At 40.8% G+C, this 27974-nt stretch overlaps 2 protein-coding genes across 3 annotated transcripts in view; one reads left to right on the top strand and one right to left on the bottom strand.

The window, feature by feature from the left end:
- Positions 1-1198: 1198 nt before the first annotated feature.
- On the bottom strand, positions 1199-23760 carry MCOLN3 (mucolipin 3). The gene is made up of 14 exons (XM_030572656.1): positions 23556-23760; positions 20029-20258; positions 18256-18423; positions 12649-12802; positions 11922-12006; positions 11743-11839; positions 11000-11099; positions 7037-7149; positions 6804-6950; positions 4318-4419; positions 4084-4206; positions 2930-3136; positions 2141-2271; positions 1199-1250 (listed from the first exon to the last, which is right to left on the bottom strand). The coding sequence occupies exons 2-14, from the start codon at positions 20254-20256 to the stop codon at positions 1244-1246; spliced, it is 1662 nt and encodes a 553-aa protein (XP_030428516.1). The 5' UTR covers positions 20257-20258; positions 23556-23760; the 3' UTR covers positions 1199-1243.
- Positions 23761-26312: 2552 nt separating this feature from the next.
- WDR63 (WD repeat domain 63) overlaps positions 26313-27974 on the top strand; it is a 53670-nt gene continuing 52008 nt past the window's right edge. The window contains exon 1 of one of the 2 annotated variants that reach the window (XM_030573803.1): positions 26313-26396. The gene's annotated coding sequence lies outside the window, so the exon portion shown is untranslated. The remainder of the gene's footprint in view (positions 26397-27974) is intronic. The other variant, XM_030573804.1, reaches the window with a different exon arrangement.

Raw genomic sequence — 27974 nt, 5'->3', positions numbered from 1 at the left:
TAGTACATAAACATTTCACTGTACATTTTACTACACCTATAGGATTTTTGCTCTTACGTGTGCAATCTAAAATATGTTCCTCCGTTATTATTCTGCTTCAAGTGAACAGATTATGGAGAAAAAAGCTTCCATCAAAATATGGTTCTAAAGCAAGAGGACTGACTGCTTAAGAGCTCAGAATTATAATATTTGAAGTACTGTATCAAAATTCCACAGACCACCTTTCTGACTGCAGCAGATAATAGCTCCATCAAATATCCACTTTCCAATATTTGGGTGTCAAAACCTCCATACATCTAATTTAGACCCCAAATATATTCTCAGGTCTTGTGTACAAGAGGAAACATTTAAATAAAAATGGATATTTTGGAAGTACTTTTGTTGCTGATGTTTATTTTCTCCTTTACCTCACCTTTATTCTTTAAAAATGTAGGTCAACATTCTGTTAAGAGAAGTGAAAGGCTACATGCCTGGTCTTACCCAGTGGTGTGTTTAATAAGCTATGTAAAGTTCCCCCATTCAGCTTTGCCACCACACTTCAATCCCACCTGTCCTATCCCTGGCTATATACTCTGGCCTCTCAGAGAAGAGTCTACCAGTCATGTCAGGTGGTATGGCTTATTCGCATGAATGCCTGCTAGTTTATGCCCTAAGCTAGATTTGAACATTTATGTTAATCCACTACACTGTCTCCAGGGGCAGTTTATCTAATGTGTTTTACTGAAACTCAGTTTTGGTTGATTTTTTTTTTTTTACACTATTACTGCAGGTAAATAGAAAATCTGAAGAAACCAAAGGCCTTTGGTAAGTAGTACTGTAACTCAGTACATGTATGGATTAGCATTCATTATGTCTGTAGTGTTGAGGACCAGTTTGTTTTATGTTACCATTGTCCAGCTGTTTATCTGTTGGAGAAATATTGTTGGATAGTCTAGTCTAGCCAGATCACTATGCATAGCCAGTTTCATAATTCCCTTTGCATCAATTCTAACTAGATGAGACAATTATAGCCATATGCTTAGAAAAATACAATCTAAACTAGACAATGGTCAGTTAGAGGTTCAAGTCTCACAGACTTCTGTAACAAGTTTGTACTATTTTAAAGGAGAGAGAGAGAGTGAGCTTTAAGTTCAGGAATTTTCCAGACACTTTTTCTATCCAGTTCTTGTGATTAGTGTGCTGGTTGTTGTTTTTTTAAAAAAAGTCTCCAGAATTCATTCCCACATTCTTGTAAATATCTTCATTAGGACCTTCAAGAAAGAAAGTTGTCAGCTAGTTGCAGGAAAGTAACAATTTGAACTTGATGTAGTTAATTTGGAGTCTTCAAAATAACTCAGAGCCATTCCTTAATGGCCAATGATACTACTACTGGAAACAGAAAGATCACATACTATACAAGGTGACTGATTTACTCAGTAAGGTGGTACAGACAAATCTGAAGTCCTTGGCACAAAACAGGTAAGAGTCTATGAATATTCCCGAGCTGAAGCTACAGATTTTTACAGTCCAAATCCCCAGAAGGGCCCCTAACTTTAACACCTCCATTGGATAGGGCATCTGTAGGGAACATATAATTTCTGGATCCAAACAGCAGGAACCCTTATTTGAACTAAAGAGCCAGGGCCATTAGTTAGAGGCAATAGCAGACTCTAAAGTCTGGTCTGGCCACTAGAGCAGGACAGTAATCTATTGCAAAAGCTTGAATAGCTGCTTTGATTCCAATATTTGAGGCCTGGAATAATTTAAGTTAGACATATATCTTTGGCAGTATTTCATAACGTAATCCAGTTGAAGAGGATAGCTGATTTGTATGATAGTGCAGGACTCTTAAAGCATTAGAAATCCACAGACTCAGTTAAGAACTATTTCTGATATACAGGGCCGGATCTAGCCATTTCGCCGCCCCAAGCACGGCAGCACACCGCATGGGGCACTCTGCCGCTTGCCGGTCCTGCAGCTCCGGTGGACCTCCCGCAGGCCACCGGAGCCGCCTGCCACCCTCCCGGCAACTGGCAGAGTGCCCTCTGCGGCGTGGTGTGCTGGGGCCTAGAGCTGGCCCTGCTGATATACCATAGCTCATCAAGATTTCATATTATATAGCTACTTAGTAAGAGGCAGGCAAATTAAGCCAGATGCCTACCGTTTACAGCAACAGAAGATAGACACAGGACTCTCCTCTTCTAATCTGTATCTGCCTGAGTTTGGTAGGTCTTTACACTGCGATATAAAGTCATGGAGTTCGGTCTCTGGAAAGCCATCTTGCTGGTAATGCTGAAGATTAGTCACAATACAAAGCTGAATTGTTGTGTATAGTCTTGCTAAGATTTAAATCCTTCCCCTCAACACTAAACACACAATTGTGTAAAAACTGGGTTTAGAAGACTACTGCACTTCAGAATGTCCAGACACTGTGCAGAAATATTCTGATAGATTTTTATCCTTTAAAGTGAAAGTTGGGGATAGGAAGGCAGATTGGTTTTGTCAAAACTAGGGCAAGGTGGGAAGAGAATCTGTTAAACAATTCTCGTTAATATTTTAGTCACTCTTCCTTAAGTTAGTGATCAAAGATTTCTGGAAACTAACATTTTAGGAAAGAGTTATAAATGTGTACATGAATTTAGAGCATATTACCTCATCTACCTCAGTGCTTTACAATACATTGTAAAGTCTGGATGTACAATGACCAAACCATTATGCTTGTTCCCTAGCCAGTGAGATCAACCAGCAATACTGTAGCTTCTGAAAGTTAGCATTTCCAGTAGAAAAGTTTCTGTAAATTTTTCATCTTATTTCAACTTTAATTACCAGATAGGTACATGTACTGGCAACAGCACTGAATTCTATGGGTTTTGGATTAATATCACAATTGAACATGCAAACCATTCTTGCATTTTCCTTCTGAAAGAGAAGAAAAAAAGACCATGCCTACCTTAATTGTTTCATATGTATCTGTGATCAGTGCAATGAAGAGACTTAGCACCATATAGATGAACAGGCTGATGAAGGAGTAGAGGTAAAGCCGACTAAATAACCAAACCAAGTAACTTTTCTGCTGCATTTTTGCAAATGTGGCAAACATGTCATCTCCATTTATCAGTGAGAAAAGGCATTCTGAAACCATATTCAGAGAACGGAACTAGAGGAGAAGGGGAAACCAAACCAAACATTTAGTACCGAGTTACGTTTGCTTCAGTCTTGGTTTTAAAATAAGTGAAGAGCTGTTGAATGTTGCTGCCTCAGCTGTCCTAGACTCTTTACAAGAAGCATGAGGCACTGTACCCAATCAATCAATCCTGTAACCCAGTCAACCCTCCTTTGTGTAGAGACCTGTAGAGCCAAAGGTGGCTAAAGGCAGGTCCTGGCATAGCAGGAAGAGAATACAGGATATTGCATTGCAAACAGATACGACAACACGCACTGGTAGAATCTCTCTAGATAATAGATGTTTAGTTGTCTTCAACACAGATTCAGATTGGTTCAGCTGTGAACTAATAGCAAGACATGCTGACTTTGGTCCCTTAGTTCTTATCCCTTTAAGAAAAAAAATCTGAAAAATTTGAAAGTGGAAGTTAGTCTTGTGCAAGACTAAGTTATTTCTCAAAAAACATTGCATAGACAGCCCCAGCTTGTGATTAGGAAATCAATCTGGCCATACTTCTGACTCAGGACTCTCATAATGGTGAAGAGAAAAGTGATCAAGACAACATTGTACTTGGTCAACCTTCAAAAACTATGATAAGTAAGGCTTTACAGACTTCCATCTTAGAGAAAGCCTTGAAATTGTGATGCTTAGCAATAACTTATAATTTAGAAACTTATTTGGAATTAATTCTATTCATTTAGTTTAATAAGTGGCTTTCAAACATTTTGTATTCATGATCCCTTTCTCACACACTGAGTATGACCCCTCCAATAAATTAAAAATTAGAGGGTAATTTGTTGGGGGCTTGGATTGTCAGCCCCGCAGAGCTGCCAGCTTGCAACCCCCATGTAACCACATTGCAACCCCAAGCAATCACAATCCCCAGTTTGAGAACGCCTGGTTTAATTCGTTCAGTTTAAAAACCTCAAATATTACATTACCTTAACATGATATGGCCCCAGTACAATCCATCCACAGAAACAATAGCCCAGATAGATCATAGCAGCACAACAGCAGAATCTAATGACATTGGGCAATGCTGACCGTAGTGTCAGAATAAGCAGCTGCAGAAACCAATATTAACAGTTAGAATCCAGCCAGATATTTGTTACAGTTGTGTGGTAACAACAAATAAAATAAATACCAACAGCATGGAGATCCCAGGAGAGCCTTACATTATACTTCTGAAAGAAACCTAGGTATCGAATAACTCCAAGCCACACAAGCATGGTGGAAGTTCCTAGGAGGATACTACAGACATCATAACTTGTCAGACTCTGTATATATAAAACAGGAAAGAACAGTGTTAAAACCATACAGTGGACTAGAAGTCTCCCTTTTTGTGCTAGCCTATGATTTAGTCATTGCTACAACAATTCACCAAGAAACATTTAATTTTCCTTGAAAACCTCTATCTCCCATTCCAATACTGACCAAAACCAATTCTGTTTAGTGGGAAAAACTCTACTAGATTATATAGATGCAAGCAAGAAATGAGAAAGTATTTAAATAAATGTAGTGCATCTCACATGTGACTAATAGACAATATAGCCATCATGTCCAAGAAATGTATTTTCCTGCCTAAGCAAAATAGATCTTTATGTAAGAGGAAGAATCAGGTCTAACCAACAAGTAGTTCAGACAAGTGCCACAGTTCTAGGAAGTTACCAAGGAAAAAGATACTTCAGTTTTTAGAAGCTAAATGATCACAGAATTAGATTTTATTTGCGTTCCACTGGTTTTCCATTCTATCAGCACCTACACACATTGGTCTACTTTCATACAACTTAATACATTCATCAGCCTGTTTTTAACTGCAGTTCTACTTTGAAAGGCAACAATACAAAAATATGGGGGATAGATAGCTCAGTGGTTTGATTATTGGCCTGCTAAATCCAGGGTTGCGAGTTCAATCCTTGAGGGGGCCATTTAGGGATCTGCGGCAAAAATCTGTCTGAGGATTGGTCCTGCATTGAGCAGAAGGTTGGACTAGATGACCTACTGAGGTCCCTTCCAACCCTGATATTCTATGATTCTATGTTTAAGCATCAGATCTGAGTAAGAATACAAACAGCTCACTTTAGTGACAAAATGTTTTCAGTAATTTTTTTTTTTTTTTAATTCCTGTTAAACCTGCAGAAGCAGTAGAGCAAACAGTTGGGTGGACTCCATTTCTTCTTGTGTTATCTATCAGCTACATTTGTTAAGCTGCACTCATCTTCAGCAAGTTTGCATAAATGTAGCTAAGGGTTGCACAAGGTGTAATTTGGCTGGCAAAACTTTCAGACAGTAGTGTACAACAAGGAAGAAATGTTTATTCAGATCCCAGGTTAAATTTGCAGGACTTGCAATGAGATGCCTCTGCTTTACTTCTGAGCAGATTACATAGGATATCAAATCTTAGAAAGATAACCCCATAATCCCAGTTTTTACTAAAACTGTTTAATAAGAAAACAGCACAGTGGATGAAATCTTGCAGTCAGATATATTTCTTCTTGCTCTCGTACCTGGATTTCCCCAGACCATAAATCAATTATTCATTTTTGTATTTACTTCTTACCTTCCTTTTATTTCTAAGAATGGAGCATAAGGCTCCTATAATTGGGAGTTAGGTACTTTGCAAGGATAATTTAAAAACAGTAATCAGCACCACCAACTGGTTCTTCAGAATTATTCTTTGATCAACTTGGATTAAAGTTTACAGGCATGCTGCAAAGCTAATCTGCTGGAGTTTGGGGGGCAAGTAGCATTAGGTTAAGGTTGGGTATTTCAGGAGGGAATATTTTTGCAGTTCTTGATTGATTCTTATTGGACATGGGTTATAAAAATCACTGTGCATTTTTGTATAATTTAATAAATTGAGCACCTAGACTCGGGGATGGGCACTTCGATAAGAGCAAAAGAAATATTAACAAGTAAATATCAACTTTGGCTGGTCCATTAAGATTAACCTCACCCACCTTGTCTCTCTAACTTCTGTTACAATTATTTTTTAATAGGGAAGCAAGTAGTTTCAGATATAAATAGCAATACCGTGGTCCAAAAGCTTAAGTGGTAGCACCAGAACTGGTTAGAGAAGGTATCAAGGTAGCAGAAACTACACATCTAACTCTGAATGTGGGAAGGTGCAAGTCTATTTTGTTATCATGTACTGTAGCAGAGATGTTCCCATTACTGGAAATATTCAGAACTCTTGCAGACTGAAGGTTAAGCAGGCATCAGCTTGGCAGTTGCTGGAGACTGGGAGCTAGAGTTGCAGTGAAGAGGTATTTGAGGACTACCTCTTTTCCTCAAACCAGTTGCAGGTACTGTACAATGGTGCACAGAAAGTTACACATACATACACTTCTAAACTGAAAAGCCACATCTATATCTAGTACAGCTGGCACTACATGGGAGGAGGAAAAGGGAAAGCAGACAGGGTTAAACTTCTTAAGAGTGAAGAGAATAGGCAGATGGGTGTCTAAGGATATTCAGGGTTCTAAACTCTAATGATCAGTCACTGCTCACCTGAAGTGAAATGCCTAACAAAGAAAGTGTGTTTTTGGTCCCCACTAGTTGGAAACTTCTAAGGGGGTATTGCTTGGCTGTACTCGAGAATTCAGACTGGGATGGAATTTCAAAAACAGTTTTGCTTCTACCTAGTAGGTGAACAGCTTACCTTAGCTTGTATTTCCATTTTTAGTGTGGAGCCAACAATAGTTAAGACATCACTAACAATAATCAGGATGTACCACCCATTGACAAATTCCATTTGATCTGTGAAAGATACTTCTTTCTTATGATGTCGGAAAAAACTTACAAATTCCTAGAGGAAAAAAAAATGGAAAGGCAGCTACAGTCAAACTAAGTTTAAACAGCTCAAAAGCATTCCTTAGGATAAGTTATACCCACCCTTTGGAGCCGAAATCCTTTAACCACTGATCGTGTGCAGAGGATCAATGAGGCTAAACAAGTCAATATGACAAAGGCATCAAAGATCATCATGTAATGAGTATTCTTTTGTACTGCAAAAAACAAGAACAAAAAACCCAAAGCAGGTTTATAATTGTGTACAAACACAATGGATTTTGCCTGTCTAAGAGTATCCATTTAACTCAAGTCTGAATCACTATGTATATCCAGTTTGGATTAAGATAATTTAGAAAGTTTCACCCATTAAAGCTTAGAGATGTAGGAGCATGAAGTTGATGAGTGTCTCAGTATGATAGATCAACACTCACCAAGTTGTAGGCTTAAACAAACCAGTATCTTGCACTTATGCTCAAGGCAAGCCAAGCCAAGCCAAGCCATTTCAGTATTAATGTATCTCCTGCATTCCTTTGCAAGGAAGACATGCCAATTCAGATTCAAGAGGAAACAGCTTTCAGCTTTGGTTAGAATATTTTTATAGTTCTTTACTGGCATTCTTGAGCAAGTTGTACAGATAGCACGTTTTACTGACCTTGTCAGTGCTTGAAGGCATGAGACAGTCACGTGAATACTATTTGTATCTTGGAGCAAATACATAGTTGCTAACATGGTAGAATTACATTTTTCTGTTGTGCATTTGCAACTTAGATTTGTACAGATCTAAAAAAGACAGCTGTATAGACAGTCATGCATTACATTGACTGCAAATATTAACAGTATTAAACTTTGACTAGTGCTTCTCATTTAGAAGACCTATAACCACTCCATGGGTTTCCTAGATCACAAGCCAATATGATTTTACAGGATCTTCTTGAAAATGAGCAGTTGTCTTAAAATAACCCCATGTCATAGTATTAGAGGTGTCTCCAGTGTCCCATGGGAGCACGAGATACTGTTCCTCATTTTACAGCAACAGGAATGGAAGCCTTAAAACAAATAAAGAAATAGACATTCAGCGTCAGAGTCAGGAACTGATCCCAGATCTTCTCAGTTCCAGTCCAGTGTCTTATCCACTGAACCATCCTTCTCCCAGAGCAATGCAGGTAACTGGTACACAGCTGCACAGGCAGTCAAGATCCAAGTAGTACAAGTTGTGCTGTACATCAATTACTCTAACCAATGTTGCTTTTTATTAAAAGTGTATATTAAGAATGACACACATAATCAAGACATTTAGGCAGATGAAGGTTTGCACCAGAACTATATTAAAGGGTTAAGACATTTTATACAAGAGTTTTCCTATAAAAATGTATTTGAAGCCAGATAACCATCAGAAAAGGATTAAGTTCCAGTACTAAGAACAGGATGCTTGCTTTAGAGAACCCCTGTCTCCCACAAAAGGTATTCTAGTAATTACATTTGTGTTTAAAGTGGTTTTTAGAGACCAAAGGCTCTACAAATGGTTATTAATCCAAGTAGGTTTTGAAACAAGCAAGCTATCAATCTAAAAATAGGGTGCTGAAATGCTACCTGACCTCAAGATGGTACCTGCTGCACCATTCCACAAAAGATACATGTTGACCTTTTGTATATCCAAAGATCTCTGCCATATATGTAGCTATGGGATCACATTTGAGCAATTTTTGCAACTTAATTAAAATGGATTAAAAAAGTGTGTGTTTGGGAGTTTTTTTTGGCTCTACCTGTAAAAACAAATAAACTTGACTGGTATGTTTCACCACTGATTTGAGATTAAGTTACAAAAGAATCTTCTGGATTGACCTGTAAAAGTGTTAGTGTGATGCACATTTTAAACAGGGCACCACATCCTAATAGAGATCACCACACAAGTCTGATATAAAGCACCTTCTTCCAGCACTGCATGATCCATTTGGGCTAGCATGCCATCTAGTGAACAGTTGGTAAAACACAGCTGGCTAATTGAAGCAGGGAAAAACCTGAAAACAAAAAGGTTTCACAAACAAAATGTTTGAAAACTATTTTGTTTCATTGCCCTCTCCACTCCCCCTTTTCCACTGAATGCAATAGATTGAGGGCCAGGATAGGTCTCTTCTCCCCTGCCCCTTTAAAAAAACTCCCTCCCCTCCCTTAAGTTTTTCCTTTTGCCACTGACTTCTTTTGGAGGGGGGAGGGGGAGCCCCAAAATTTCAAAAGTTAAAGTGAAAAAGTAAAAACCTGGATCTCATTCACCCTACTGGGGCACTTAGTGGCAAAAAGGGGAGGGAAAGGAGAGAAATGAAATTGGACAGAAAGCCATTTATGAAAAGTTTCTGGTTTAAAGAAAGACTATTTCTGATCGAAGTGTCAAATAATGTGTTTTGTCCAGCTCTAATATCTACTAATCTTAAATTGGTTTGAAATAGTCATTAAGTTTTAACATGCCGTACAAGACAATCCCTGCCCCAACTGGTTTATAATGCAAGTAAGCACTTAAGATATTTGTTAAATACCGTTGGTATGAATCGTATTGTGCATCACAACTTGATTTCAATTAAATCAAAATTCTTGGTACAGTCAGTTACACATGCTAACATTTAGGTATATTTCTAGCCACTCCATATTAATACAGGTGAGGAAACTTACTGGATACAGCTTTTGCACATTTTAGAATTAAAAGAAGTGAATTATGTAAGAACCAGCTTTACTTTTCCACCACTATCATTCAGCTTTGACAGACTTATAGTGCTAGCCTTTTTGTACTAAAAAGTCCATAAAAACAATTTAACTCAGTATGGCCAATGATGCATCTAGCTCAGTATCTTATCTTCCAACAGTGGCCAATGCCAGATGCTTCAGAGGGAATGAACAGAACAGGGTAATTGTAAAGTGACCCATCCTGTCTTCTAGTCCAAGCATCTGGCAGTCGGAGGTTTAGGAACACCCCGAGCATGGGACTGCATCCTTGACCATCCTGGCTAATAGCCATTGATGGACTTACCCTCTCTGAACTTATCAAGTTCTTTTTTGAACCCCATTGTAGTTTTAGCCCTCAGTATGACAGGGCAACAAGTTCCACAGGTTGACTGTGCTGTGTGAAGTACTTCCTTTTGTTTGTTTTAAACCTGCTGCCTATTAATTTAACTTGGTGACCCTTGGGTCCTGTGTTATGCAATGGATAAACACTTCCTTAATCACTTTCTCCACACCAGTCGTGATTTTATATAGACTATCATTCATCTCTTTTCTAAGCCGAACAGTCCCAGTCTTTTTAATCTCTTCTCAGATGAGAGCTGTTCACTACCCTTAATCGTTTTTGTTGTTGTTCTCAGTACCCTCTTCCCATTTCTAATATCTTTTTTGAGATGGGGCATCTAGAATTGCATGCAGTATTCAAAGTGTGGGCATACCATCTATTTATACAGTGGCACTGATTTTTTTTCCCCTTTCTATTATTATATATCCCTTTCCTAATGTTTCCTAGGATTCTTAGCTCTATTGACCACTGCTGCATGTTGTGGATAGTGGTATGACGATGCCTGCTCAATTTCTTGAGTGGGGGTCTAAATTTTCTTTTAGATCATGTGTGTCTATTTGGCATTATGTTTTCCAATATGCATTACTTTGCATTTAATCAACACAATTTCATTTTGTTGCCCAGAGATTGAGAGATTCCTTTTTAACTCTTCGCAGTCAGCTTTGCACTTAACTGTCTTGAGTAATTTTGTATTGTCTGCAAACTTCGCTACCTCACTGTTTAACCCTTTTTCCAGATCATTTATAAGCATGTTGAACAGCACTCATCCTCGTACAGATCCTTGTGGGGCACCAATATCTACCTCTCTCCAGTCTCAAAATAGACCATTTATTCTCATCCCTTGTTTCCTGCTTTACATAATTCCCCATATTAGTTGGCAAAATGAAAATGAAAGACGATGAGAAGATGACACAAAACCCCATCCAGAGCGGATGAATTCTGTATAAACATGACAAGAGTTAAACACATTTATGGATGCCTTAAAGTATTTTAATTTAGTTGTTACTTACTTGATCCAGAAACATGCCAGTCTTTACATTCCCTGATGGCAATATCATTGTCCAGACTTATTTTAATTCTTCCACTATGTGCTTTGTTATCAAACACTATCTGTGTGAAGAACAGAGATTTTGTATAAAGTTACAGGTGCTTATATAAAGATTAGAAATTTTTATATATTTCATAACAATGACCCATAATATTCTTAGGAGGAAAATTAGGAAGCTTGGAAATTTCCAACTAAGATAATACATATTTACATATATAAATTTGACTAACAGAAAAAAGATATAGTCTGATTAGTTATTTGCTATAATTACTCTGTTCTATTTGTTGGAATATAAATTAAAATAAATAATTTAAGTTACAATCCCATTCTAGTCTGAACTGCACATAAGAGACCCGTCTAAGAATGGTTTAGGGAGAAGAGTTTTTTTTTTTTAAAATATACTTGTGTGCTCAAAGCCGGAGGTTTAATTTCTTATACTTGCTGTCTGGTAGCATTTGGTTAATAGTTTAACAGGAGAGCCTATCAACAAAGGTTGGCGAAATGTCTTGTGGCTCCCACAGCACCAACCTTCAACTATTTATAGGCTACTGTAAGCTATAGCAGCCTCGTCGACCCACTCACCATGATAACTGAGCCCTGGTGTGCAACCATGTTTAAATGTATAGTACGCCCCCTGTGAAGGTATCAACATATGCAAGAATTCTTACTATGGTGAATACAAAATATATTGAAGTATTCACTTACTGTCAAAGTAAAGTCATAACAGTCCGGGAGTTCATGGTGACGAACTGTCTGGAGATTGATTGCTTTCAGTTTAAAGGTAAGCTGTACTGTTACAAGTCTGGAAGGCAAGTTTGAATTAGCTTTTCATAGTACTAGAATCTCACACACACACACACACACACACACAAATTCCACCTCACCTATAGAAGTCCAGAGTGAAATTGAACTTGTGCTTTCCCAGTGTTCTGTTTTCCAAAGGCATCATTGGCTCAACATAGAAACATTCTGCCATGAAGAAAGAGGCACAAAACACCAGATGGATTCAGTGTCGGTTTAAAACAAATTAAACTACCAACCCCCCAGTGGGCATAACAGCTATTAACTTAAGTCAAAATAGCACTCTCTCAAATAGATCAGTCATTTTAGATATCAGTTTGCAAGATTGTGGAATTCCTTGCACTCCAACTCAATTCATTCTTGACCTAAGGCACACTTGAAGAATTCACATTAGTTATTTACCTCCTTATCTCACAGGGATGTTGTGATGGTAAATGGATTAGTAAATGCAAGAGGCTTCATAATATGGTGATGGATGCCATAGAAAAGCCTAAGTCAGTCAAAATACCAATAGCATTGGCTAAAGCTAGTGCTACTTCCCTCAACATAAGGGCATTAGAATAGCAAGTAATTAAAAAAAAGTTAAAGCTTTACACGTTTCACAAATGTTAGGTTACAATAAGAGTTTAAAGACAGACTACATGATCACAAAAATCTAGAACAGATTATGCTGGAAGAGAAACATTTGCAGCTTCCATGACCGTTTAATACAACTATAAAATACTGATTAGGTTTGAGGAAAAATTGAAAACAAAAAAGTTATTGAGTACAAATAAAGAGTTCAGACAAGATAGAAGGTAGGTGTGTCACCAGTTTCAATGTTGGGGTCAATATCAAAGGTGTCATTTCCAGGACAGATACTTCCTCGCTTGTAGAACTGTTGACAGATTGCCATAGCTGTTTGTTCTGCTCCTCTCCTCTCATAAGCATGATTTCCAACAGATACGTTGCGCAGCTGTAAGTACTAAGTCAAAACAATAAGAGTCAAACTGAATTAGATGTCAAGTCATGCCTAGGCTGCTACATCTGAAAAACGTCAGTCAGTATTCATTTGAATGTAGACTATAACCATATCATTGTTTAAAAGGTCACCTAAATAATTCAAAAGGGCTACACCACACTCCTCAGCTGGACTTGTCCACTAACTTCAGGAGAGTTTTGCCTGGACCAAAAGATCCAGATTAGATCCTAAACAAGCAGCATTTTCTATTAAAGTTCTCTCTTTACAAATCCTTAGGATGACCCTAATTCATTATTTTTAAAGCACTTGGAAATCCTTGCATTAAAGCCATTAGTCATGAAAAGCATACTGATAAGACTTGGGAGGCAACAGCCTCAAAATGTTTAACATTGGGGAATGAAGATCGCTAATACCAGATTTTTCCAAGTAGCCACTGAAGTCCTTCATCTGTCAATCTGATTCAGGATTGGTTTTATCCCAGTCATATAGCAATATTGTAGTTTGTTGCTTAGTCAAAATTGACATAAAAATGAGCTGTTTGGTTTGACAGTAGTATTTCATTTGATCCTAGAGGTACATTGGACAGATCCTCTCGCGCGAGGTGGTGTTGCTACAAAAAAGCAACCACACTAGTACATTCTGGCCATAGACCTAGCATATCTGACTCTGGGAGAGTTACTCAACATACAGGACCCTGGGATGCCCTAGAGCAGCCAGAGCCGTTCATATACCATGCTTTTCCCTGCTTCCAGCGTAGGAGGGTATGGCTGAGGTTTTTCCAATAGTCTTGCCAATCCTCCGCTGCAACTTTGGCTTCTTGGCAGTTCAAATTTATATTGGGGCTCCAGCCCACCACAAAGACAAGGTTGTTCCCTCTTCTCACACACAGTTTGTCTCCAGGTCTGTTTCCTGCAACTCTAGGGAAAAAAATTCTATCTATGGCCCTTATTACTGTAGTATCCAAGTGCCTCACAGTCCAACGTATATACTCTCACACACCCTGTGAGGTAGGATGGGGAACGGAGGAAAATAGAGACTTAATTACTTGCCCAGGTCACACAGGAAGTTTGTGGCAGAGCAGAGAGTTCGGACTTGGGAGTAGAGTTTAAGCTAGCTCCCCAGCCATGGCACTATCTTGACTTTTCTAGGTAGACAGTACCATGATAAGTTGTCCCCTTGAATCTTAAAATTAGTCTTGTAAGATGTTTAAGAAATAGGATCATATCCCTCAAACAATTGCCCAGAAGTTTGGAATGAGAGAATTGTTGTTCTTTGGCAGCTAAGGGCTAGATTCACGAAAGGACTTGGGCACCTAAAAATCTCAGAATCAGGCCTCACTGGGATTCACAGAACCCTCATTCAGCTGCTGTTGGGCCCTTTAGGTGCCTAAAGTTACAAGGCATCAAAAAACTTGCAGTAAAGGTTGTCTCTGCATCAATGTTTCTCTCCCTGTGCGCACACACGCACCAGCCACTTGCAAGACTTCTAGGCACGTAAGCCCCAGAGCAATGCACAAACCAGAAAACACAGGCCATCCTCCAAATTCACATGTGGGGCTCAATACAGAAAGTGCCTTCATAGCTCACCTACCAGATTGGACCCCTATAGGTAAACTTACACTAGACTAGACGACCGACCTCATAACTTAGCCCAAGGGCTCAGGTACTCACTTGCGAGGTGGGAGACCCCTGTAGAAGGGTTTGCTGGGGGTCGACCCCTTCCAGACGGCGGGGAGCCACACCAGCTCACTAACCACAGTTGACGCTTGGGGAATTAGTCTGTCTGCGGGGTCTTCCTCAGCAGCCCTTGTGGTACTAGAACCAACACCGTAAGCCCTAGGCAGTGTAGAGTCAGAACTCAGGCCCTCAGACAGGGCTGAGCAATAGTAGGCCCCAAGCTTCCAAAGGCCTGGGAGAGAGGGAGACTACCACCCACGGGCTGGGAGGCAGGGGGGGATGCAGGCCCTCCCAATCCACTGTGTCCCAGTCTGGGGCCCTAGCAATAGCAGAAGACTTGCTGCTTAGTCAGTGGGGATCCTGGCCACAACACACTGACAGGGGCTCTGGCAGTTCTGCAGCCAGACTAGGGTCAGCTGCCCCCAGGCTACTTCCAGACTCCCCGTTGGGTGGTACCTGGGTCAGGGGGTTGTCCTCTCGGGGATCCAGCACCATAGGTTCCTCAGCGAGCAGCAGGCCTGGCAACTCCTTCAGGTAGCAGGTAAAGGGCAGGCCCGGCCAGTCCTGGCAGCTGTGAGGTTTTCCCAGTCATGGGCTAGGCTGAAGGCATCTAGCCTCTCTGGTGGCTCCGGCCTTACTGAGCTCTGAGGGCCAGCCTTTATACTCCTGGGTCGCCACCTGGCCCTCTGAGGGGTGGGCTCAAAGCTCCCTAGCTCCGCCCACCCCAGCCTTTGGATGGGCTCTTCCCCCTCCAGGGCAGCAGGGAGTCACGCTGCCTCACTACACCCCCAGGTTCCCTTTCATTTGAGCAGGGATCTGCCACCTTTCAGATGTATGTTCTAATCACTGGGCTACAGCCTATAGGATATTCAGATGTGGGACTCCCTCAGTCTCTTCTGTAGAAGCTGTATTAGTTTGGATCAGTGGTCACCAACCAATCGATCACAGAGCCTCTGGCAGTCGATCTCAGTCACTGAGACCCCACAACTGACCAGTCATGATAGGGTTGCCAACCCTCCTGCAGCCAAACATGGAGTTGGGCTGCTAACAGTCTGGCAGCACAGCAGGGCTAAGGCAGACACCCTGTGCTGCTTCCGGAAGTGACCGCCATCAGCTCCCGGGGGCAGGAGGAGCAGGTGGCTCCATGCATTGCTCCCATATGCAGGCACCACCCCTGCAGATCCCATTCCTGGCCAATGGGAGCTGTGGGGGCAGTGCCTGAGGACAGGGGCAGAGAGTGTGGAGCCACCTGTCCCTCCCCCCCCAGAGGTTCTATCAGACATGGAAGCCACTTCCAAGAGTACTGCAGGACCAGGGCAGACAGGGAGCCTGCTAGAGCCCCACTGCGCTGCTGCTGCCCAGGAGCTGCCTGAGGTAAGGGGTGCCCAGCAGGAGCCCATACACTAGACCCCTCCTGTAGTTCAACCCCAGCCCCCAGCACCCAAACTCCTTCCAGATCCCACACCCCAACCCCCTGCCCCATCCCAGAGCCTGCACCCCACAACCCCTCCTGCACCCCTACCTCCTTCTCCAGCCCTGAGCTCCCTCACACCCAAACTCCCTCCAGAGCCCAAACCCTCTCCTTGAGTTTGCACCCCCCTCCTGCACCCCAACCCCTAGCCCTAAGCTCCCTCCTGCACCCCAATACCCTGCCCCAGGCTCAGCCCAGAGCTTCTCCCACACTCTGAACTCCTTGGCCCCAGCCCAGAGCCTGCACCCCCTCCCACAGCCCACTGTCCCAGCCCAGTGAAAGTGAGTGAGAGCGAGCAGCGGGGGGGGGGGGGAGATGGTGTGAGCAGAGCAGGGGCATGGCCTTGGGGAAAGGCCCCAGTGTTTGGGTTTGTGTGATCACTGTTATTTTTGCATTTTCTTTGGAGATAGATCCTGGTTTGCACTTAAATTCAAAAAGTGATCTTGTGCTGTTGATATAGCCCCATTTAGCACTGCCAAGGAGAGGTATTTAGAGACAAGTACAAGTACATGTATCTGGTCCCCTAATTCACTTCTGCATGCCAAAATGCAAAAAACACATTTGACTGTGATAAAGGGGGAACCTCCCATTTGAAAGTGTGGACCATTCTGTCTAGTTATCCCAAAGGGCAACTGTTTAGTGACAAGCATTCCTTGTAGCATTTAGATTAAAAAAAATCACTATAGACAAATGTAAATTATTGAATCTGTTAGACAAAGTGATAGGTCTTTTTGCTTAGTATTTGGAAAAACAAATTCTGGCTCTACTTCTGGCTGAGAGCCTCTGAGCTATCTCCAGTTATTGGAGAACATAGCCACTCTTCCCCAGCTCACTACTCCAATTAAAAAACAAAATTGCTTTTCCTCTAGTCTCCACAGGGAAATTATTTGAATTCCTCCCCATCATCCTTCATTCATCCTGGAAAAATCTTAGAGACCTGCTACCAAAATTCAGATTCTCTTCTAGATTTATCCAGCCATCTACAAAGCAAACAATGTGGGGATATGACTCCCCAAAGAATGAGACAACATTCATCCAGATGAGTTGCAGCTGAATGACAAACTCCCTTCCCCCAGACTGAGTTTGCCACTTCCCCAGTACTCATACTTTGCCCAGCAAGCTAGAGACTAGTCAGGAAATTCAACTTTGGTCTCCTCCGATAGTGAGGAGACACTAGTTTTAAACTGAGTAAGTCTCCTCCTTCATACCCATTTTAATTCAACTTTAGCATGAAATCATTCCCTAACTTGAAGAAAGAAAGAGTCAGCTGAGAGAGACCAAGTCATCTTAACACCAGCTATAGACTAATGGATTTAGTTGAATTTACAACAAAGGACAATAGTATTACTATATAGAACTGTATGGTAGATTATGTGCTAAAGTGGTACACTCCAGTTATGACTCTACATTTGTAGAATATCAGTCTGACGAATCCTATATCATTCTTCATAAAGAGCTCAAGGATTTGGCAATAATGCAGAGTCACAGACTATTTTAAAAAAATCTACTACTATTGACTTTGTAAAATTACTCAACACTTAAGTTATGTTAATGACACCGCAGTTAAGAGTACAAGTTTCTGTTCACTGATACTCTGCCCTCTTAATTTAGAAAAGATCAACCTTCTCTCCTGTCAATTTCTCCCTTTCCAACACTCCTAAAGAAGTTGGGAAATGGGAAATTCTTCCAGCTTTTAGCTCAATTTCTTTCTAAAAGAGACCAGTTTTATTTCAGTCTCAACTCTTTTTCTAAGACACCAGCTTTAGATATTTTGCAGTTTTGAGAGATTACTTGATTTAAGTTACATTTTATAGGTTCTTTCCTATGCTTTTTACGTACTAGACATATTGCAATTGTTAGAGAAAAACATAATTCTCACTCTCTGGTTGGGTGCAGCGAAGTTGCATACTTTGCTCAAGCCATTGCATAGAGGGAGAGTGCACTAGGACACAGGACTTTCCCCTCCTAGGCAGGTCTCTCTACAGGTAAACAATTACAGCAAGCATTTATACCTTCGGTTACATACAATAATAAGCAACAGCTTCATTTTGTTTATACATCGGTCATCTTGATATCTTATTTTCCCCACTTATTTAGATTAGTCTACATTCCATATTTATCTACACAAGGTCGCAACAACTCATACAGTTCTTTCTCACTCACCTCACACACTCCTTGCTTCTACAAATCTCGTGTTATTAGGGTTACAGTTAGCCTGACTCTTGCTCACAGAGGAGACTGTTTTCATTGAAGTCCCTTTCAACTCCCTGTCAGTTCTTGCTCTACTTCCACACAATGGAAACTTTTACCTGGTTTATTGCAAAGAAGATCTGGTCATAGACATCTGTTTGTGTGTATACAGCATAGGTATCATCCATTCTTTCTGTATATCCTTTCAAGAAGAGGTGCTTGAATGCCACAGTGTTCTCCTCCTTGAAGGCAACCACCATTTGATTGCTTAACCCAAAAACTACTAACTGGGGAGGATGGGGGGAGAAAGAAAGAAAAGTGTTTAAAAGCCAATTTTCCTTTGGAACTGCAAAGGCTTACAGTAAAACTACCCTTCCTCTTCTGCACAGAAACCCCTCTCAACAGCAGTGGCTGAATTAGACTATTACTAGAAATGGAGCTCACACTGCCAGCTTCTTTTGGGGGCGGGGGAGGGTGCAGGGGAGAGGAGAAGGATAGGACATGTTGGAAATTCCAACTCCTCTCTAAAGAATACATAGCCAAGAAGATCATTCCTTCAGTGTAGGTACAACTGCCTCCTGTGTTTGGAAAGTCATTTCCCATCCAGATAGAGGTAAGGCTAACAGCTTTTTTTTTTTTTAAAAGAGGAGCAGGGGAGGAAGGGCCATCCCATCTCCTAGTCAAGCTATAAATGAGTCACTATACATGTTTTGACAGTCATAGTTGGAGGTTATTTTGGAAAGCAAGAAATACCAGAGTGACTCAACTCAAACAGCTACAAGGTATAACCAGATTGAGCTTTCAAGCAAGAAAAAAAAAAAAAAAGAAAAGAAAAAAGTCACCCTGGGATGATGTAGAAGAGGAAACGTAGTCGTTTAACCTCTTGGACTCTGGTAAAAATGCAGCATTAGCACAGCATTCTGCAATAACCCAAACCAGCTTTTAAAGAGATATTAGAAGTGAATTAACTGTTCATTAAAAGGTTTTGATTAGCTAGCACAAGATCCTGTTGACAAGTATTACCCTGGGGAGGAAGAGACACATAGAAGAGTTTTATATAGGCTTAACAGGATCCCAGAATTCCCTTTAGTGGTTTTACTGCCAATTAATAGATAAGAGACTTCCAGGAAATAAAACAGATAGTCACTGGGCTAAAGGAGAATGTTACAGCCCTGATGTTCCCTGGAAGTGAAATTTCTACATGAGGATAACTAGATTACCAATAATTCTGGCATTTAAGAGTGCATCATCTCAATATATCACCCTAGGGCTACACATGTAAACACACACTAGTGAGAAGATGATAAAGATTTCAAGTTATTCATGTATGGGCATGTTTCCCTGGAAACAGTGGCTCAACATTAGTTTACTTCCAATTTAGGTCCTCCCATTCCCAATTTCTAGCTTATACAAGAGGAACACAATCCATGTAACACAGCAGTAAAAGTAATATAAAAAAAATATAAAGTAAGGCATATGTGCGCACAGAGCCCACCAGGTTTTCATCAAGGAAACAAAGATTCCTGGAATTTACTCTTGTAGCCTGTGGGACCATTGTCCTCCACATTCTTGCTTTCACAGCAGAAAGTCACTAGGTTCTGTACTCCATAAGCAGAAAGTGTGTGTGTGTGTGTGTGTGTGTGTGTGTGTGTGTGTGTGTGTGTGTGTGTGTGTGTGTGTGTGTGTGTTCTTACTGTGAATTTTCAATGAGTTATGCACATACCACGCAACATCTACCATATTTCCAAGGCTTCCAAAGTTGCTTATTAAGAGAGAAGCCTGAGTTGGTACTGTTACGTTGTGCCACAGCAAGTAGAATATTTATCAGTTACCTTCCTCCTATCTTGTATCCATGGAGTGAAAAGAAAGCCCCAGCTCCCAAAGTAACTCACCTGGATGGTAACCATCACTATTTTTAGAAGTTGAATCCCAAGTTTCCAAGGTTTTCTGCCCCGGGCCCAAAATTTCTCACATGGGTTCATGAAAAAAAATTTAAGTTTCCTTCTAAGCTCATCTTCCAAAAGCAGCTCCTGTGAAATGGATGGGTGTCGTTTGTAACTGTAAAGATTATCATCATCATGAGAGCTGCAGCTGCTTACAACCACTTCAGCATTTTCCATTTCTGGAAGAAAAAAGCCATTGTGCAAGTCAATTGGAAAAACATGCAGGCACAAGTACAGTAAACAGCAGATCACTTTTATTACACACAATACTTAAGATTTTAGTCTACTGATTACAAGCAGGTTAAAGATATTTGCATGCTACATTGCACAAATAGCAAGACATATCTCATATGTATTCTTTAGAACTACAGCAATATCTTGGCTCAATTAACAAAGTTTTCAGAAGACATTGTATTTCGAGATTAAAATATTAGGACCATGATTTACAAGTGACATTTTTGTCTCTTTGGATTACTGAATTGATTGCAAAAAAAGCTCTTTTCTTCCCCCACCAAAACCACAAATATGAGATAAGTTTTAGACAGAGGAAAATAAATCAGAAGGACATCTGTAGTACGTCATCAGCTTTTAAGGGTACTTGTTATCTACCCCTATGTCTCCAAGCCTGCTGTCTAAAAAGTAGAACCAGGCCAAAGGCCAGGATTAATTATTTCAAGTTTAAATGACCTATAGCATTTTCAAATGCCAAGTCTCCTTTTCACACAATACAGATAACTTAGAGGCAGCAACTGGTCCAAAAGTAAGATACTGCTACTGTATTTTCAACTTTCATGGTTTTATCTTGAGTCTGATTTTTAGTGTTCTGGAGCCCCAGATCCTGAGTCAGATTACATTTTAAAAAAAAATTTTTTTAAAAGTGTCTAGCCTTTATGGTTGCAGAGAAAATCTTTAGAGCATTGATTATGTGCATATTAATAGCTCATCAAAAAGAAAGCAAATAAGAAGGACCCAAAGGTGTGGAGGGGGTTGTGAGGTTTTTAATCTCATGATTTTGCAGGGCCTAACTCACGATTTCTGAATGATTGGGGTTGACAGTACTATAATAGGACCTAGCATAAATGCAGTAACAGGACTTTTTTCTGTTATGCTTGCTAAGACTGCAGCCAAACATGGTAAAGAGCATCACGCAAATGTTAGAGAGATGTTACATTCTTCAGCACAAAAGCTTCTTACTGTGGTGTTCTGGGGTCAAAGTGAAGAGCTTGTAACGCTACACTCAAACACATTTTTATTTTAAAATAAGTGAACAAAAGGACAGAATTTTGTTTCCATTAAATTGTGAAATTAGATTTACTTTCCCTGCTCTTAGCTGAGTTTTGAATATACTGGAAAAGACATTTTAAATAGACAAAATCAAGTTTCAAAGCTACTTGTGCTAGAAAATTCTCTTTCATTCACAATTTATATCCAATATCCAACTATAAGTCATTAAAAATTAATTTCTCCTTCAGTTGTTGCATTAAGTCATTGAACTCAGCTGTATACAAGGGTCTGCATGGTATTAATTCTCCAGAGAGTACTTAAAAAGGCCTGAAAAGCATATAGTTTCTTAATGTTGAAAATTATTACTAGGACCAACAATAGAGCTATATTTAAAATTGCTCATTATAAGTTTCTGTTTTGAGGGCTCGTATTGCTGCAGGTTTTAGTATACATGATGGATTCCAACATCCTTTAACAAAATTTGTTGACAGTTCTTACATCTTACTCACCTTGGCTTAAAGGCAGTACGTCCTCCTTGTGATACAGGATTTTTGGTTTCTGTGGCAAATTTAAATATCTATATCTCCTCTCCCCCATTGACATTTTCAGAACAGAGTAGCCATACTCAATTACTAACAATTATTTTTCACTCTATTAACTTGCATGCAGACCAGCAGTGGTACCGACACTCAACAAGCTTGTTGCATTGATGCCATACACATCATATGTTAGATCAAAACAATCACACCTTCATAAACAAGCACTGCCAGAGTCTCTCCATCTCCCACACTGTCATCTTTAGTAGTAAAAGAAGTTACTTTAAGAACTCCACTTATGATTTTGGAGGTCATAAACCAATTATAGAGGGTTGGGGGGAGGAAGCATGGCTAGAAGAGTAACTTTTTATTCATACTTGGTTATATTCAAGCCTCCATCATGGCTCAGAATGGTAAAAGTTCTCAACACACAGATGTTACAGGTCTGCTTCCAGCAATACAGGTCATTTTATTGTTGATGTTTTAAGAACATTTTGCAGGCTTCCATCTCATAACTACCACATCCAGAGTCCTGGGAAGGATTCTATAATGGTTAGGGGAAATACATACTGGGGCCTGAAATTCTCTTGATAATGCTAAATGGGTCTTCAAGCAGGGGGCAGATCTTACAAAAAAAATCAAGTATTCCACCCATACTGCCATTGGCTTCAATGAGAATGATACATTGGTAGAGAGAGCAGGACTAGTTAGTCAGTACTACAATGCCCAGAGACACAAGAAGCAATTAGAATTAAAACTGACATAACTTTGGATCTCTTTGTATAGGGTTAACTCAACTTCAGTTTCTTTTTAAATGAGGTATTATGAAAAACACAGTCAGACAGGGTATTTAACTAGTAACAACGTTTTCATTCTTTGTACTTGAAAACTTTTAAGAGCAAAGGCCATAGTCTTATCATCTAGAATGAACGCTACCAAGTATTTTTATTCCAAGTCACCAATGAGGTAGTCTTACAATAGATGACTGAAAGTGCCAACACAGAAAAGCACTTATGGGTTAAAAAAAAAAGAGTTATAAAAGTTATAAGGAAAGTAACAATTAGGAAATATTGTAGGGTTTTAGGCACTGTTTCAAACAGCACCAATACTATTACCATAGAAACAGTTTTACATAGTTAGCTGGAACCTTTCCTTAAAGCAAAAAAAGGAAGCATGTTAAGTCTGATCTATTTGCAGGTAATTTTAAGGAATCACTCACTTTGGTATCCATGTTTAAAATAGTTAAACATTTATAAAGTTAACAACTCATGTTTCTCAAAGCTTCACTCAAAGTGTGGCAGCCTGGCACTCTAAAGAGCTATAAAATGTCATGGATACATGAAGGAAAGAAATTGTTCCCCATCTCTACATCCTAAAGGTAGCTCCACAGAGTCTTTCATTGCAGAGTTTTCCCACAACCTTCTGGTAAGTGAGATGCCAAAGGGGGACTGCACACAAACTGACCTTTTGGAGGATAACAATAGAAAAACTGCATTTCGCAGTCTGCTCCTGTGCCTTTCTCCTCCATGACTGCTTAACTATTTCCCCAGGGCAGCACCACCTACAGAAACTGATATATTTACTTATTTAACGATAGCCCTGACACATTATTTATATAACCTGCCCTCAGCAAACTACACAGGGAGATCTTGTTAGCATCTCTGCAAAGTGCAAGGACACCTGATGCCAATAGCCCGTGCGCGTCAACCCACGTACCTATAGCTGCCAGCTAGGAAGGTGCAAATTGCTCTGAGAAGGCGTCAGTGGGGAGTTGGTTTCATAGCCGCATACGCACCTCTCCTAGCCTGTGGCCGAAGGGGACAAGTGAAGCGAGGAAGCGTTGGCGTCTGACAGCAGCAGAGCCCAGAGCCTCATGTCAGGGATTAACTCATACTGCAGCAGCATTAGCGGTACGTGACTGCCACTCAGCTCCTCCAGCAGCCTCCTCCCACTGGCGGACTGAATTTCATTGAGGTCCGAGTCCTCCCTGCTTCAGTATTTTTTCTCTCATCTGCATCATACCAGATCCCCCAACCAGCAAACAATAGTCCTAAAAACTACTGTGTGATGATCCGAGCCACAGATCAAGTTGCCGCAGCACTTACAGTACTCTTCCTTATCTGTCACTTTAGAAGAGCAGGAGCCTGTTTTAATCTTTCTTTCTCTTCTTGCTCTGGTCCAAAAACTCTATGCAGCTATCTCTTGGTTAGTACACATGGACACTGTGTTGACCAAAAAAAAAATAAAATAAAATAAATCATAGGCTGAAAACAAACCTATATCGGTACCTGCGTTATCAATAGCATCTAGGTAATCAATAGGGAAGATTCTAAATAAACGCCTATTTTACTTGTCACTATTATGCTGTTTACTTTTTGCATGTCGTTCAGCCTGGACACTCAGAATCAGTTAAGTCATTGTCATTTTTGTTTATCATCCGTTTCCCTTTCAGAGTCCCAGTAAGGTAACGTCTGGCTTGCAAACACTGCAGGGGAATGTTTATCTGTATAACATTTCCATTGGAACTGGATATTATTCACCCTCTATAATTTTAAATAAAATTGAAAGTTTCTATTGATTTAGCTTGTTTTTATACAACTTAAATTTGGGCCCAAATTTTAAGTGAAATGTTACTTTAAATATGCTTTGCACAAAAAATGTTTACTATAGTAATTATATACATTTTCATGGTTTAGTAGAAGTAAAATACAGGAGCTGTGGGTTGTTTTCTTGATATTGCCACTAAATTCCTGTTTGACTTTGGATAAGTCACTTGCCCTCTCTGTGTTCTAGTTTCCTCATCTGAAAATAGACCAGGATTATTAGTCCCATCTCACATAGGTATTGTGAGGATTATTTTCTAATGTTTGTAAAGTGCTTTGAAATTATTGGAAGAAAAACCTTATAACAAGTGCTGAACTTTTGAGATATATACACACTGTTTCTTGGAATGTAATGTCACAGACAGACTGTTATACAAGATGTTTTGGAATATTATGTATGTACTGTAATACTAGTTCTGTGTCTGACTGGATTTTTCCCCCCAGTGTTCCTGATTTGGAAGAAAGAATACACTATGTTGTAATTTCCAGTAACAAAATCATAATTACGAAGAGCAGTCTGCGTGGGGCAGGGGAGGGTTGAGCTATTCTGAATGACTCCCATTGACTATAGCTCTGCACAGGCAGTCATTATAAACATCAAATATAATTAACCTATTAAAGTTATTAGCTGGACTTCAAAGAGATAATAATCCTCTTTCCGGAGGATCAGTCACTGCCGAACTAGGATACAAAACACCACTTTGGTACAGCTGCCTAAGGTGAGGGTAGTTTCGAGAAAGATAGGAACTGCCCTAGGAATGCGTGAATAGTATTGATCTACTTACTGCCTCCTTGCCCAACCTGTGGCAGACTCAGCAGTGGCAAGAAAGCTTTTCCTTTATAATTACGGGGGGGACGACTGGGAGAGTCACTGGCAGTATCAGCAGACTTAAGAGAAATTAGGACCCTCCTGGTTGTATGGAAAGGAACATAAGTGAGTGGCACTCCTGTCCCCAAGATAGTAATTATTATTGTATTGCAGTAACGTCGAGAAGGCTCAATCAAGGGCCACACTGAACTAGATGCTGTACACAGAACAAAAAGATGAACCTTAGTCCCAAAGAGCTTACAATCAAGTAACTCGATCTAAATGATTCTCATGCTTCTCCTACAAATATGTAAGACCAGCACTGAAAGAGGGAGATTTGCAAACAAAACCAAAACAAACTATCTCACCAAAGCAGCTAAATTCCCATCCCTGTCTGGAGAGACTCACAACAGCCTTAAAATGACCCCAAATCAAGGAGAACCCCAAAACACGGGGGACTTTCAATGTCAGGGAAAGGAACTGGGACATGAGCCGCTTGGGGGCGGTGGGGAAGCTTTAACAACCGAGAGAGAATCTTGACACAGTTGCAGAGGCTATGTCGGAAGAGCTACCACAAAAGCAAAGGTTTTCCAGCAGCAGCTTGTGGTTAAGTTTTTTGGGGGGGGGTGTGAAATGTCTCCCCCCTTATGGATAAGCCTTGGGGCAGCAGGTCCGTTCCCCCTGCCTTCAGCTTAAACACAGATTGCAGGGATCTGACAACCATCCTCCTCGCAGCCAGGTGCCTATACCCCACACAGGACACTCCTTTGCTGCGCTCAATAGCCAGAGGAGCCCACGCTACGCCCAGAACAGACTCTTTCTTCATCCTCCCCAGTGAAGAGACCGCAATCCCCAGCATGCACTGCTCGCAGTCTCACGCCGGTGGCTACGAGAATAGCAGCGCACAGCATGCTGGGAATTATAGTCTTCTCGGTGTCGCCTTTAGAACAGACTTCGTCTGTCTCAGCCAATCGCGGCTCCCTTCGCAGGAGGCGGGTTGAACTCGAAGGCGCGTATTGCCTGATAGAATTGTCAGTCCCGCTTGTGTCTAGGCCCTAGCAACTGAAGCGTCCTAACGACGCCTGCAGCGTGGCCTGAGGCCCTCTTAGCACAGACCCCAGAGCGGACCCCTGCGCCTGCAGGCAGGTAATGGGGGCCGGGGGTGGAGGTAGCAGCCGAGTGCAGGGTGATCATCTGGGAGCCCAGGGGCATAACCCCCCACAGAGGGGTAATCACAGGGGCAGGGCGACCCCCATCCCAACTCAGTGAGAGACACCCCGCCTCCCACTCTCAGCAGCTCCCCACCAAAACACTCACCACCCCAGTATGCAGCACGCAGCCTCAGCAGGGTGTAGGGGAGAGGAGAAGGGGAGGGGAGCACAGGGCTTGGAAATGGTCAGGAGTAATTGGGATTTGGGATGGCAAGAGAAAGCAGTGAAGCAAAAAAGGAGACAGAGGAAGAAAGGCCAAATCAGCAAAGAAAACATCTTTGAGAGAGATGGGGAGGGGGAGATTGTAATTAGCATCTAAAATGAGTGACAAAATATGGCCTAAGGAAAAACATAAACATTGTTAAAAGAGGGTGGAAAAGAAGCATCAGGGTAAAGAGGAGAAAGGAAAAGGAGGTACGAGGAAGCTTGCTTTGGGTGATATTTTGAACCTGTGATTTAATCTCATTTTGGTGGTTTCTAGCAACAACCACCATAATGTGAAAATGGTTCTGACCTTGGGACCCAGACCTAGCCTCCACTTAGATACTATAGAATTTATAACATAAACCTGTTGTACGGATCACCCTCATTTTCTTTTTGAAAGATTGCAGTGTATGCAGGGAGATGCCCAGTTTGCATTGCAGACTCCACTTAGGGCAAAAATGCACTGTCCACACTTCTCAAGATGAACGTGCTGGGACGTGTAGATTTCCACGAGCATTTCTGCTCAGAATAAAATGGAGTATTGCATGCCACGGTCTGTAGTAGCAAAGACAGTACCTACAAGGAGTCTGAAAATCTGATTAAAGCAAAGCATGACATGCTGAAACCTGTAGTCAGGATCCCTTGTATTCTCTGGAATTTACCTTGGAATCCGCACAGTGCTGCAGGATTGTGCTCTAGAATCTAAGATTTTATTTAAAAAATATTATGTTTCTAGTCCCGGTGGTTGCAGAGAAAAGCTTGAAAATGTTAATCGGATATAAGCTGATGCATTGCACTCTTCCTGAGACTATAGACACCCAGAAACCATATCTCAGAGATGTGTTTACTGATCCCTGCTTCCCAGTGAGATGATTGAAACCTGAATATGACATTTTAAATGTGAACATTTTTACACTATTGATAATTTTAGCAAAAACATCTAACTCATGTTGCTCAGTCTCTAACTGCCTCCCTACGTCCCCTCAAGTGGCAAAGCCCATCGAGCACCTAGTGAGGCCCTGATTCAGGAAAGCATTTAAGTATATGTTTGACTGCTGTGGAACTACTCACATGCTCAGATGCTTGCTTGGATCAGGGCCTTAATTGCCAAAAATTCTAGTTTAATTCCAAACAACTTCTGTAATGCAGTTATATATTGTCAGTTCATATATTTGGGGGCATGTAAAAAACTGTGTACGGCAGGTTACATCAAGTTAATCAAAATAAACAACACAAGGGCTTCTGTACAGATTTGATCATTCTTAGCTGTTACTGTTAACAATTGTAGCTTCCCCCCCGCCCCCCGACA

This window comes from Gopherus evgoodei, chromosome 8 (assembly GCF_007399415.2).
Source record: "Gopherus evgoodei ecotype Sinaloan lineage chromosome 8, rGopEvg1_v1.p, whole genome shotgun sequence".
Classification (NCBI taxonomy): domain Eukaryota; kingdom Metazoa; phylum Chordata; order Testudines; family Testudinidae; genus Gopherus; species Gopherus evgoodei.
The sequence above is the reverse complement of the archived record's forward strand: the minus strand, read 5'-3'. Positions and strand labels throughout refer to the sequence as shown.

Coding starts and splice junctions, on each gene's coding strand:
- MCOLN3 (XM_030572656.1), bottom strand. CDS start 20,256: ATGGAAAATGCTGAAGTGGTTGTAAGCAGCTGCAGCTCTCATGATGAT. Junction 11,840..11,921: donor TTCACTCTGGACTTCTATAG/GTGAGGTGGAAT, acceptor CTTGCCTTCCAG/ACTTGTAACAGTACAGCTTA. Junction 6,951..7,036: donor AAGGATTTCGGCTCCAAAGG/GTGGGTATAACT, acceptor TTTTTCCTCTAG/GAATTTGTAAGTTTTTTCCG.